At 44.3% G+C, this 12,631-nt stretch overlaps 1 protein-coding gene across 8 annotated transcripts in view; it reads left to right on the top strand.

Moving 5' to 3' along the window:
- Positions 1–12,631, top strand: part of CIT (citron rho-interacting serine/threonine kinase) — a 193,867-nt gene that overhangs the window by 162,391 nt on the left and 18,845 nt on the right. For 4 of the 8 annotated variants that reach the window (XM_032241364.1, XM_032241332.1, XM_032241325.1 and 1 more), the window contains 9 exons: positions 2,675–2,812; positions 3,362–3,542; positions 3,740–3,831; positions 4,348–4,452; positions 4,697–4,866; positions 5,925–5,969; positions 6,398–6,478; positions 6,632–6,767; positions 8,982–9,121. In XM_032241364.1, the coding sequence (XP_032097255.1) occupies positions 2,675–2,812; positions 3,362–3,542; positions 3,740–3,831; positions 4,348–4,452; positions 4,697–4,866; positions 5,925–5,969; positions 6,398–6,478; positions 6,632–6,767; positions 8,982–9,121 (1,088 nt within the window). The remainder of the gene's footprint in view (positions 1–2,674; positions 2,813–3,361; positions 3,543–3,739; positions 3,832–4,347; positions 4,453–4,696; positions 4,867–5,924; positions 5,970–6,397; positions 6,479–6,631; positions 6,768–8,981; positions 9,122–12,631) is intronic. The other 4 variants (XM_032241375.1, XM_032241340.1, XM_032241385.1 and 1 more) reach the window with 1 other exon arrangement.

Raw genomic sequence — 12,631 nt, 5'->3', positions numbered from 1 at the left:
CAAAAAAAAAAAAAAAAAAAAAAAAAAAAAAAAAAGTGATGACAACATAGAGGAAAGCAGTGCTTCTGGCTGTGAAACTTCCCTGAATAGTGATAATACTGCAGTATATTGCTTCTTCATGTATATTGCACCAAACAGTTTCAAAGTGCATTCCTGTTATTTATTCCTTGCACCTTTCCAAGAAAGGAAGGAGGGATGTTATAAGGAGAGCATATCAGAGTTGGATTCAGAAACTTGGATCCTGAGATTTTCTCTCCATAGTAGTCCCCTATTATCCGTGGTTTCACTTTCCGTGGTTTCGGTTAAGTGGTCATCTGCAGTCTGAAAATAATAAATGGAAAATTCCAGAAATAAACAATTGTTAAGTTTTAAATTGTGTGCCGCTCCAAGTTGCAGGAAGAAATTGCACACAGTCCTGCTCCATTCCTGCCTGGGATGCAAATCATCCCTTTGTCCTGCATATCCACACTGTATTTACTTCCTGTCTGTCAGTCACATACTACCTGTCTTGGTTATCAGATTGAAAAAACAGTATATACAGAATTCAGTACCATCTGTGGTTCCCGGCATCCACTGGGGTCTTGGAATATAACCCCTGAGCATAAGGGTGGATTACTATATTGAAAGTTGCTTCTAATTAGTTAGGTCACTGTTGAGAGGGTGCCTATTAAATGGAAAAAAATCAATCTTGTAATTTTTTTTTCTCTTTGTGGAGAACAGGGTCTCACTACATTGCCCAGGCTGGTCTTAAACTCCTAGGTTCAAGCAATCCTCATACTTCTGCCTTGCTAAGCGCTGGGATTATAGGCATGAACCACTGCACCTGGCTAATGTTCTTAATTTTAGCAGTCTAGAATACAAATGTAGGAATCTGTTCTTATATTTATATTTAAATTCTTATATTCATAAAAGTTGGATTTTAAACAAAAGGAATTTATTCATGGAAAAACTGGACATAAAAGAATTCTTCAGTTTTATATTTTTGATAATTAGAAATTCTATAATTCATAATAGTGATTTTTTAAATTGGGTTCTGAAAAGCTCTAGATACATGGAAAACAAAGCTTTCATGACTAAAATATTTACAACTGATTTAAAAGCTTATGTTTCTTTATGCCCACAGACATCTATGCCATTAAATAGTCAATCTCGTACCACTAATATATTCTTAAACAAAGACTGATTCCTAATAACTGGATAATGGAGATTTTAGGTTGAGTTTTATAAATCTAGATGCATCTGTTAGTGTTAAAATAGTTTCACAGTCTGTAACTAACCTGTTCTAAAGGTTTTATTGAGATATAATTTGCATACTGTACAGTTCACTCATTAAAAATGTACAATTCAGCCTTTTTCAGTAAGTTTACAGGGCTGTGTAACTCTCATCACATTCTAATTTTTTGAATGATTTTGGCACTGCCACCCAAAAAATACTCCATACCCATTATCAGTCCCCCACATTCTCCTTCCACTAATTTTCCTCTTGGCAACTGCCAGTCTACTTTCTGTCTCTGTGGATTTGGTCTCTTGGACATTTCATATAGATGAATCATACTGCATGTGGCCTTTTGTGTCTGGGTTCTTTCATGGAATGTAATGTTTTCAAGGTTCATCTGTGTTGTTGCATGTATCAGAACTTCATTCCTTTCATGGCCGAGTAATATTCCATTGTGTAGATGGCACATCTGATTATCCGTTAATCCATTTGTATTAGTCCATTTTCATGCTGCTCATAAAGACATACCTGAGACTCGGTAGTTTATAAAGAAAAAGAAGTTTAATAGATTCACAGTTCTATGTGGCTGGGGAGGGCTCACAATCATGGTGGAAGGCAAAAGGCATGTCTTTACATGGCAGTGGCAAAAGAGAATAAGAACTAAGTGAGAGGGGTTTCCCCTTATAAAACCGTCCGATCTTGTGAGACTTTTTTAGTACCACAAGAACAGTATGGGCGAAATCACCCCCGTGATTCTATTATCTTCCACCAGGTCCCTCTCAACACATCGGAATTATGGCAGCTGTAATTCAAGATGAGATTTGGGCGGTGACACAGCCAAATCATATCACCATTGATGGGCATTTGGGTTGTTTCTACTTTTTAGCTGTCGTGAATTATGCTTCTGTGAACATTTATGTGCAGATTTTTGTGGGTACATATGCTTTCAGTCCCCTTGGGTATATGGCTAGGAGCGGAATTGCTGGGTCCTGGGGTAACCATGTTTAACCATTTGTGGAACTACCAGACTGAGTTCCAAAGTAGCTGCACCATTTTTACATTTTCACCAGGAATGTGTGAGGGTTCTTGTTTCTCCACATCCTCAGCAACTTATTTTCCTTGTTTTAGACTGTAGACATCCTAGTGGTTGTGAAGTGGTGTCTGCTTGGGGTTTCGATTTGCTTCTCCCTAATGACTAATAATGTTGAGCATCTTTTAATGTGCTCGTTGGCCATTTATCCTCTTTGGGGAGGTGTCTATTTAAATTCTTGGCTCATTTTAAAATTGGGTTGTCTTTTTATTATTGAGTCATAAGAGTTCTTTATATATTCTAGATATGTGTCTCTTATCAGAAATTTGATTTGCAAATATTTTTTCCCATTCTGTGGGTTGTCTTTTCACTTTCCTGTTGGTATTGTTTGCAGTACCCTAATGATTTTTAAAAACATTTTCCTCCAGAATTTAGTCGGCGTCTTAAGGAACGCATGCACCACAATATTCCTCACCGATTCAACGTAGGACTGAACATGCGGGCCACAAAGTGTGCCGTTTGTTTGGATACCGTGCACTTTGGACGCCAGGCATCCAAATGTCTTGGTAAGATCAGCATCTGTGCATGTGTGCTGGGCACCTGTGTGTCTCCAGCTAAAAAAAGTCTATCAGGTGGAGGTGATTTTTTCCTAACTCATCATGTAGTGCATTCATTTTCGGGCTTCTTATTTCAGTGGGAGGATGCTATTTTTCCCCTGTTAAAGCTGTGAGTTTATATATGTCTGCAGCTCATGACTCTAACCTGATGCTCAAAGTGCCTTGGGCTTTGCTAATTCCCAGCCCCTTTTTGTCAGGCCGGTCTCTCCCTACCTTTCCGCTGGCTCCAATGGAAATGTGCAGGCATGTTCTTTACACACCTGTTTGTGGGCAACCTGGATTGAAGCCTGGAAAACTGGGTCAAGAGCACTTGGCACTTTCGTTTCCCTTTTCTGCATGGCCCTGGCACCAGGGAAGCTCAGGAGACTACCTGCAAGTCAGGGCCAGGCTCTCTGGGCCTGGCTGGGGGTAGAGAAGCCCTGGGGTTGGCTGGCAGAGGAAGGGAAGAGTCCAGGGTCGGCTGAGCATGCCCTCAGGTGGCTCACTGTTCTTTTCTAGAATGTCAGGTGATGTGTCACCCCAAGTGCTCCACGTGCTTGCCAGCCACCTGCGGACTGCCTGCCGAATACGCCACACACTTCACCGAGGCCTTCTGCCGCGACAAAATGAACTCTCCGGGTCTCCAGACCAAGGAGCCCAGCAGCAGCTTGCACCTGGAAGGGTGGATGAAGGTGCCCAGGTACTGTGGCAGGGTGGCTTGGGCTGGAGCAGGTGCTGGCACAAGCCACTCTGTCCCTGATGTTTTCTAGGGAAGTGTCTTTTCTAGGAACTCTCCCACCTCTGCCACCCCCTCATCCCGTCCTCCTCCCATCCCATCCCCAGCCTGATGATTCTTCCGAGTTCAGACATTTTTCTTTTCCATCCTTCTTTCTCCAGGAATAACAAACGAGGACAGCAAGGCTGGGACAGGAAGTACATTGTCCTGGAGGGATCAAAAGTCCTCATTTATGACAGTGAAACCAGAGAAGGTAAATTAAGAATTCAGGGGGAAGGTCGTTGCACGTGGCTAACCCAGGTCTCCCCAGTGCTGGCGCGAAGGCTTTGTTTTTTGGACTGCCTTGAAAGCCTTCTAGGCTTTTCCATTTTTGAAACTTACAAACCAAATGACTTCTCTAAAGGTTATTGGTGCGATACTCACATCTATAGGTCTCCCCCTTGAAGAACCCGCAGGGCGCTGCCCTGAAGATTCCACCTGCTAATACACCTTCCGAGAACTTCTGCCTCAGTCAACTAACCCATAAATCCGCATCGTCATCAGAAATTTGACTGTGCTACTCATCTGACACACTTTATTTTTTTTTTATCTTCCCTCTCTGCCTTCTCTGCACACCTCTGTCCCTTCTTTGTTCTCGTGCGCCTCTCTTTACACACGTACCCTGTCTCTCTGCCTTGCTGTCTCTCTCGCTCTCTCTTCTTTTCTCTTCTCCCCTTGTTCTTGTTCCTGTTCTTTTGTTTTTCTTTCTGCCCTTCCTCTTTGCACCAAGCTGGACAGAGGCCGGTGGAAGAATTTGAGCTGTGCCTTCCCGACGGGGATGTATCTATTCACGGTGCCGTTGGTGCTTCTGAACTGGCAAATACAGCCAAAGCAGGTGAGGAGGAGCTGGAGGAGCCCCGCCCTGGAGGTGGGCCGGGCTTGGCCAATCAACAGGGACAGAAGGGGTGGTACAGGGAAGATGGGCTCTGCAAAGGAGGCCCATCTTCCTCTGCCCCCTGCCTTGGCGGTAACTGGGACTTGCTGGTTTGGTGGGATCTCTGATCTCTCAAGGGCCTTCCCTCCCAGTGGGAATGGGGGAAATCCACACCCAATCCTGTGCTCTCTGTGGAATCTCCTAGATGTCCCATACATACTGAAGATGGAATCTCACCCGCACACCACCTGCTGGCCCGGGAGAACCCTCTACTTGCTAGCTCCTAGCTTCCCCGACAAACAGCGCTGGGTCACCGCCTTAGAATCAGTTGTCGCAGGTGGGAGAGTTTCTAGGGAAAAAGCAGAAGCCGATGCTGTGAGTATGAAAACGGGCCCTGGAGGTTGTCTTTGTAAAGGGGGCTGACTTGCGAACTGGTGTTAACAACGAGAATCCCATTGGCCATCTTGATTCCCCTCGGGCTCCTTCTCAAAGGGCGGATGGCTTCAGACTGTCACTGCTAGGAGTCTGGTGGTGATGCAGGCACGAGTACCAGGGTTGCTTGTGTGGCATCGTGAGCCATTTAGAATGTGGGAATCAGGGATGTGCTGGCTCCTGCCTGTGGTCCCAGTGACCCAGGAGGCCAAGGCGGGAGGATTGTTTGAGCCCAGGAGTTTGAAACCAGACTGGGCAAGATAGCAAGATCCCATCCCTTAAAAAAAAAAAAAAAGAAAGTAAGTTAGCTAGGTGTGGTGACATGCACCTGTAGTTCCAGCTAGAAGGGAGGCTGAGGCTGCAGTGAACTATGATTGTGCCATTGTACTCCAGCCTGGGCAACAGAGCAAGATTTGGACTCTAAAACCAAAACAAAGCAAAAAGAATGGAGGAATTGGCGTCGGCAGCCTACTCTGATGGATTGTAGACCTTGGTTGTGGTGATGCAACTGCAAATGTACTTATAAGGAAATCCTGTGTCCTGTTTACTCACGAGTTTGTCTGGGTTGGAGGCTTGAGTTAGAAGCACTCTGGCCACGAAGCAGTACAATAGACTGCTGGCAGCCCATCCCCTCCAGGAAGGCTTTTCATAAGCGTCTCAGTTGTTTTCGCAGTATTTGCTCTTCTGTAGGCAGCTTTGGAGTCCTACTTATCCTTAAGATGTTAGAAACGTAGGTGTGCTGTGATTGGCATCACCCCACCTAGAATGTTCCAGGATACAAACAGTGCTCATTGCTCATTGGTGTTTGCTCCAGAGAAGACCAAACAGCTCTTTTCAGACACTTCACTCCTAATAAACACTTTATGTGTTAGCAATTGAAAGATTCTTAACCACGAGCCTCTTGAAAAGAGCTTCACTCAGTGGTTAGACCTGTTTGGATGACCTGCTTGTCGTTACACACGAGCCTTTTACTGAAATCCTTGTTAATATGTACACAACAGGCCCGAGACTGTGTTTCTTATGAGCTCCTGCCTGCCTGGGTTCAGGTAAAGAGAAGCAGAGGCGTGCTGGCTCGCTGCTAACACTGCGCCTTTGCACTTCTGCTGCAGCCTGATGGGGGAGGGAGTCTTTCATGTGTCTAAATAACCCTGAGCAGGTGAAACCTCTTTAGCTTCAGCTTATTTTGTCTCACAGAGTAGCTTTCCATGTCTATTCCACTCCCTTATTTCCGCATCCCAGCCAAGTTATCACTCAGATGCTAATTAACAACGGCCCCAGAGATACCAGTGGCACTCGCATTTTGCATTTGGAGCTCAGATCAAAATATGGGGTGAGCTAAGAGCATATGTGTGTTTCTGAGCATTTCCAGGAATAACATGGCCTTAACCTTCTCTTGGTCTCTCTGGATGGTTTGGTCATAGACAGATCAGCCTCACTATGTCTTCTTTTTTTCTTTCCTTTCATCTATGAAAAGAAATTGCTTGGAAACTCCCTGCTGAAACTGGAAGGTGATGACCGTCTAGACATGAACTGCACACTGCCCTTCAGTGACCAGGTAATGTTTGCGTGGGCACGGCCAGCTGGTGTCTGGTTACAACCACGCGCCATCAAGAAAGAAAGGGCTGTGGAGGCCTCGTGGCTCCTACTAGAGATTGTTCTGGTGACGTGATTGTGCTTATGTTCTGCCTTCGGACTTCTGCCCTTGCAGGTGGTGTTGGTGGGCACCGAGGAAGGGCTCTATGCCCTGAATGTCTTGAAAAACTCCCTAACCCACGTCCCAGGAATTGGAGCAGTCTTCCAAATTTATATTATCAAGGACCTGGAGAAGCTACTCATGATAGCAGGTGTGAGGCCAAAGGACACAGTGCCTTTTCTTTACTTTGAAGGGAGTCCATATGTTAAGCCACGTTTCATGCTCGTAAAACACAAACTATCAGAGGGGAGCTGTCGTAGCTCTTATCTCTGTGTCCCCATAGATGGCCAAGCCTCAGCTAATGGACCCCCTCTGTCCAGAGTCAGTTTTCTTCCGGTATCCAGTTTAGCACAGTCTGACATTCCCAAAGAACATCCCCCTGGTGTGCCAAGTGAAGAGCGCTAAGCCTCAAAGACTCACTAGAGCCAAACCCTTTGTCCTATTGCAATGAAACCACTGTGGGCCATGACATTCTGAGAGCTCGCTTACCCTGTTACTCTGTGATCACTCTCGAGTCACCATTTGCTAATATTTTGTCATATTTTTTTCTCTCTTCCTAACACACAGACACATAATCAATCTCTCTCTCTCTCTCTCTCTCTCTCTCTCTCTCTCTCTCTTTCTTTCCTGAACCATTTGAGAGTTAGTTGCAGGTATGATGCCACGTTCTTCAGTATATCAACCTAAGGATGAGGGCATTCTATCACATCACCAGGGCACAATTTATTTCTCACTATGTTAGTGACATTAAATTTTTAAAGGGGAAAACGATAATATATTGATTCAGTGTTTAAAACATTAACAAGACTGGGCGTGGTGGCTCACGCCTGTAATCCCAGCACTTTGGGAGGCTGAGGTGGGTGGATCATGAGGTCAGGAGTTCAAGACCAGCCTGGCCAACATGGTGAAATCCCATCTCTACTAAAAATACAAAAATTAGCCAGGCATGGTGGCGCACACCTATAATCCCAGCTACTCGGGAGGCTCAGGCAGAGAATTACTTGAATCCAAGAGGCAGAGGTTGCAGTGAGCTGAGATCATGCCACTGCACTCCAGCCTGGACAACAGAGTAAGACTCCGTCTCAGAAAAAAACGAAAAACAAACAGGCCTTGTTTCAGGCATGGCTGGATCCAGGAACTGACATACTATGATCAAGAACTGGCCTTTCTTAATTTCAACTTTTTTCTTTCCGCGTTCCTTATTTTATTCCTTAGAGCAGTTTTAGATTCACAGCAAAACTGGAAGGTACAGAGAACTTCAGTATATGCCCATTCTCATGCATGCCTCCCCCACTACAAACGTCCCCCACCAGAGTGATACATTTGTTACAATCAGTGAACTGAACTTGACACAGACACTGACACATCATTGTCACCCTAAGTCTATAGTTTACATTAGTGTTCTCTCTTGGTGGTATACATTCTATGGGTTTTGAAAAATGTATAAGGGCATGTATCCACACGTAGAGAATCACATAGAATAGTTTCACATGCTGTAATTTTTGCATTTAGGAAATTGACCCTTAGGATAATACAAGTATCCGCGATGCTGCCCATAGTTAGATTTTACCTGTGGCTCCTATAACGTCCCAGAATCTGCTTTGCATTTACTCATGCCCCTTTAGTCTCCTTTAATGTGGAGCAGTTCCTCAGCCTCTTGCCTCTCCCGACATCCACATATTTGGATAGTCTCAGCCTGTTTCTTCATAGAATGCCCCCTCATTCCTCCCTCACACATTCTTTCTTTACTTTGCTGGGAAGCATGTTCGAAAGTACAGTTCACATTCTCCAATTTTGTGTCTGCAGAATTCCACCCTCCTCAGAATCTTGACTAAAAGTCCACTTGTTTTTGTCTTAGATTTAAATCAAGGACCTGGGCTGGGTGGGGTGACTCATGCCTGTAATCCCAGCACTTTGGGAGGCCAAGGCAGGCGGATCATGAAGTCAGGAGTTCAAGACCAGCCTGAACAACATGGTGAAACCCCATCTCTACTAAAAATACAAAAAAAAAAAATTAGCTGGATGTGGTGGTGCATGCCTGTAATCCCAGCTACTCAGAGGTTGAGGCAGGAGAACTGCTTCAACCCAGGGGGCGAAGGTTGCAGTTGAGCCGAGATCACCCCATTGCACTCCAGCCTGGGTGACAGAGTGAGACTCCATCTCAAAATCAACCAGCCAATGAATCAATCAGTTAATCAGTCAGTCAATCAATCAAGGACCTAAAATGTGTTTATAGGGATTTGTGGAAAACTCAGTTCATCTGTGTGGCCTCTCATGACTTTTACTTGTGACTGGAACTACCATTACCATCCCACACCTTAACTTAACAGCTTCACACTAATGAGAGGTTGCTTTTCCCATTCAGGAGAAGAACGGGCACTGTGTCTTGTGGACGTGAAGAAGGTGAAACAGTCCCTAGCGCAGTCCCACCTTCCCGCCCAGCCAGACATCTCACCCAACATTTTCGAAGCTGTGAAGGGCTGCCACTTGTTTGGGGCTGGCAAGGTAAGCTCTCCTCACAGTCCCAGTTGGTGGAATGTTCTGAAAATTGGCACTACCTCTGGTCCCACAGAGCTCATTGATTTGAACCTTCAAAATTGTGTCAATTTAAATAATAAACAAAGAGGGCTCTCTAAAAGAAGAGATTGATTTGGGAATAAGGCTTTGCCATGGGAATTCACATGCCATTGTAAACTACCCGGCCATCTAGGGAGATAAAGGAAGACAGAGGTTTGTAAGTCAGGATTCCGTAATCTTTTTGAAATAATTATCCTTGGCTTTAAAGATTAGTAACAAGACTGACGCCTGTCGGAGGTTGGACAGGTAGTCTCTGGGCAGATGTCCTGGCAGAAGTATGTTTTGTATAAGATTGCAGTGAGCTTTGTTGTTTTTGCTGAGTCTCTTTTTATCAGGCATACAAGTGTGAGAACCCTCTCTTCATGGCCTTCTCCTGCTCTCATTGTCAGGGTTTTTTTTTTTTTTTAAGTTTGGCGACTCCATTTTGATTCTGACAACTTTCAGAATTGTACATCCTCAAACTAGGTTAAACTTCTCTTGCCTCCCTTAGGTACGTGAAATAATTTGTGTAGCCATGAAATTTGTACAGGTTTTGAATCTAAAGGAAATGTCTGAGAGAAAAATGGGAAGAAAATGAACAAAACTAGATGGAAGATCCATAATTTGAAAATAAGTGTGTATGTGTGTCTCCTGTGTCAGAGAGAGAAAGAGAGGGAGGGAGGGAGGGGGAGGGGGGGGAGAGAGAGAGAGAGAGAGAGAGAGAGAGAGAGGGAGGGAGGGAGGGGAACCTTAAAAAAAAGATCTAATGTGGATCTCCATGTCTGAACTAGATGAAAGTATGTTTCATTACTAGAAATTTAAAAATTCAAATTCATGGCATTTACTTAAGATAAAGTCAGTTCATGAGAACTCAAGTTAATTCTTTTGTAGCTTCTGGCATATTGAAAATTGGCACATAAAATACCTTTGTTCGCTTCTTTAATCAAAAAGTCAAAAAACAGATGCTGGTGAGGTTGTGAAGAAAAAGGAACACTTATACATTGTTGGTGGGAGTATAAATTAGTTCAACCATTGTGGAAGACAGTGTGGGGATTCCTCAAAGAACTAAAAACAGAAATACCATTCAACCCAGCAATCCCGTTACTGAATATATACCCAAAGGAATATAAATTATTCTATTATAAAGTCACATGCATGCATATGTTCATTGCAGCCTATTCATAATAGCAAAGGCAGAGAATCAACCTAAATGCCCATCAGCGATAGACTGGGTAAAGAAAATGTGGTGCGTTTACACCAAGGACTACTCTGCAGCTATGAAAAAGAATGAGATCATGTCCTGTGCAGGGACATGGATGGAGATGGTGGCCATGATTCTTAGCAAACTAACACAGGAACAGAGAATCAAATACCGCATGTTTTCATTTATAAGTGGGAGCTGAATGATGAGAACACATGGCCACATAGAGAGGAATAAAACACACTGAGGCCTATCAGAGGGTGGAGGTTGGGAGGAGGGAGAGGATCAGGAAAAATAAGTAATGGATACTAGGCTTAATACGTGGGTGATGAAATGATCTGTACAACAAACCCCCATGACATGAGTTTACTGATAAACAAACCTGCACATGTGCCCCTGAACTTAAAATTTAAAATAGAAAATAATAAAAAAGAGTGTCTGTGGGTGTATATACATGTACACGTATAACTTTAGTGAAGTCTGAATCAGGTGTTTAGAGAGCCCTTGAGGCTACTGGCATTCTACTTTTGAAAGCCATCACATTTTGCTCCTCAGAAGACAGCACACTGCACGTCGTTCATTCAGCCACTCAGTCAACATTTTTTTTTTTTTTTTTTTTTTTTTGGAGACAGACCCTTGCTTTGTTACCCAGGCTGGAGTGCACTAGTGTGATCTCAGCTCACTGCAGCCTTCACCTCCCAGCTTTAAGCAGTTCTCCTTCCTCAGCCTCCCAAGTAGCTGGGACTACAGGTGTGCACCACCACACCAGGACAATTTTTGTATTTTTAGTAGAGATAGGGTTTTGCCACATTGGCCATGCTGGTCTTGAACTCCTGGCCTTAAACCGCCTTGGCCTTTCAGAGTGTTGGGATTGCAGGCATGAGCCACTGCACCTGGCCAAAAATTTGTTGTCGTTGTTTTTGAGACAGAGTCTCACTCTGTTGCCCAGGCTGGAGGGCAGTGGTGCGATCTTGGCTCACTGCAACCTCTGCCTCCTGGCTTCAAGTGATTCTCATGCGTCAGCCTCCCAAGTAACTGGGATTACAGACATGCGCTATCACGCCTAGCTAATAAAAATTTGTTTTTAAATTATAAATTGTTTTCATTCTAATAAGTGTTCAAAACATGAATGGAACATATATGTAAATCATAAAGCCTAATACTGTTGTAAACATCCACACCCACGACCCAGTCCAAGAAACAGAACATTGCTAACAATTTCCCTTTTCCTGTGTGTTCTTCCCTTATTCCAGCCCATCTTCACTCACCCACTGTACCAGCTGCTGGCCTTCATATCAGGACTGATTTGAGCAGTAAGCCCCATTTGGCGAATGATAAAGATCTGGTTGTAGCCAGAAAAGTACAAGGGTTTCAGCTTTTCTAGAAAAAGAGTTTTGATGGAGAACTCTGCACGTGTATGAGTTCTTAGCTAAGAACTTTTCCCTTTGGATTGGAATTTTCTCTAAATTTGGGCTGGTGTGGTGGCTCACACCTGTAATCCCAGCATTTTGGGAGGCTGAGACAGGTGGATCACTTGAGGCCAGGAGTTCAAGACCAGCCTGGCCAACATAGCGAAACCCCATCTGTACTAAAAATACAAAATTGGCTGGGTGGGGGGGTGCATGTCTGTAGTCCCAGCTACTTGGTAGGCTGAGGTGGGAGAACTGCTTGAAGCCAGGAGGTGGAGGTTTCAGTGAGCCGAGATCGTGCTACTGCACTCCAGCCTGGGCAACAGAGTGAGACTCCATCTCAAAAAAAAAAAAATAAAAAAATAAAAAAAATTTTTTTTTTCTCTAAATTTGTATAGCAGTCTCTACTACCTTTCCTCTCCCCTCCCTCATTCTTTCTCCTCCCCCTCCCCACAAAGTAAGTTTGTCAAAAGATTCTGTCTCCACTAGAAGGCACATATGTGGGAAATGTGTGTGGTGTTAGGTGGCTCCCTGAAACCTTCTCTGGATCCCAGGTAAAGCCTTGGTTCTCAACCAGGAGCGATTCTGCCCTACCAGGGGACATTTGGTAATGACTCGAGACTTTATTTATTTATTTATTTTGAGACGGAATCTCACTCTGGTTTGCATTGCTAGGCTGGAGTGCAGTGGCGCGATCTCGGCTCACTGCAACCTCCGGCTCCCTGGTTCAAGCGATTCTCCGGCCTCAGCCCCCTGAGTAGCTGGGATTACAGGCACATGCCACCACGCCCAGATAGTTTTTGTATTTTTAGTAGAGATGGGGTTTCACCATGTTGGCTAGGATGGTCT

This window comes from Sapajus apella, unplaced genomic scaffold (assembly GCF_009761245.1).
Source record: "Sapajus apella isolate SASKATOON/1434 unplaced genomic scaffold, GSC_monkey_1.0 scaffold2, whole genome shotgun sequence".
Classification (NCBI taxonomy): Eukaryota; Metazoa; Chordata; class Mammalia; order Primates; family Cebidae; genus Sapajus; species Sapajus apella.
The sequence above is the reverse complement of the archived record's forward strand: the minus strand, read 5'-3'. Positions and strand labels throughout refer to the sequence as shown.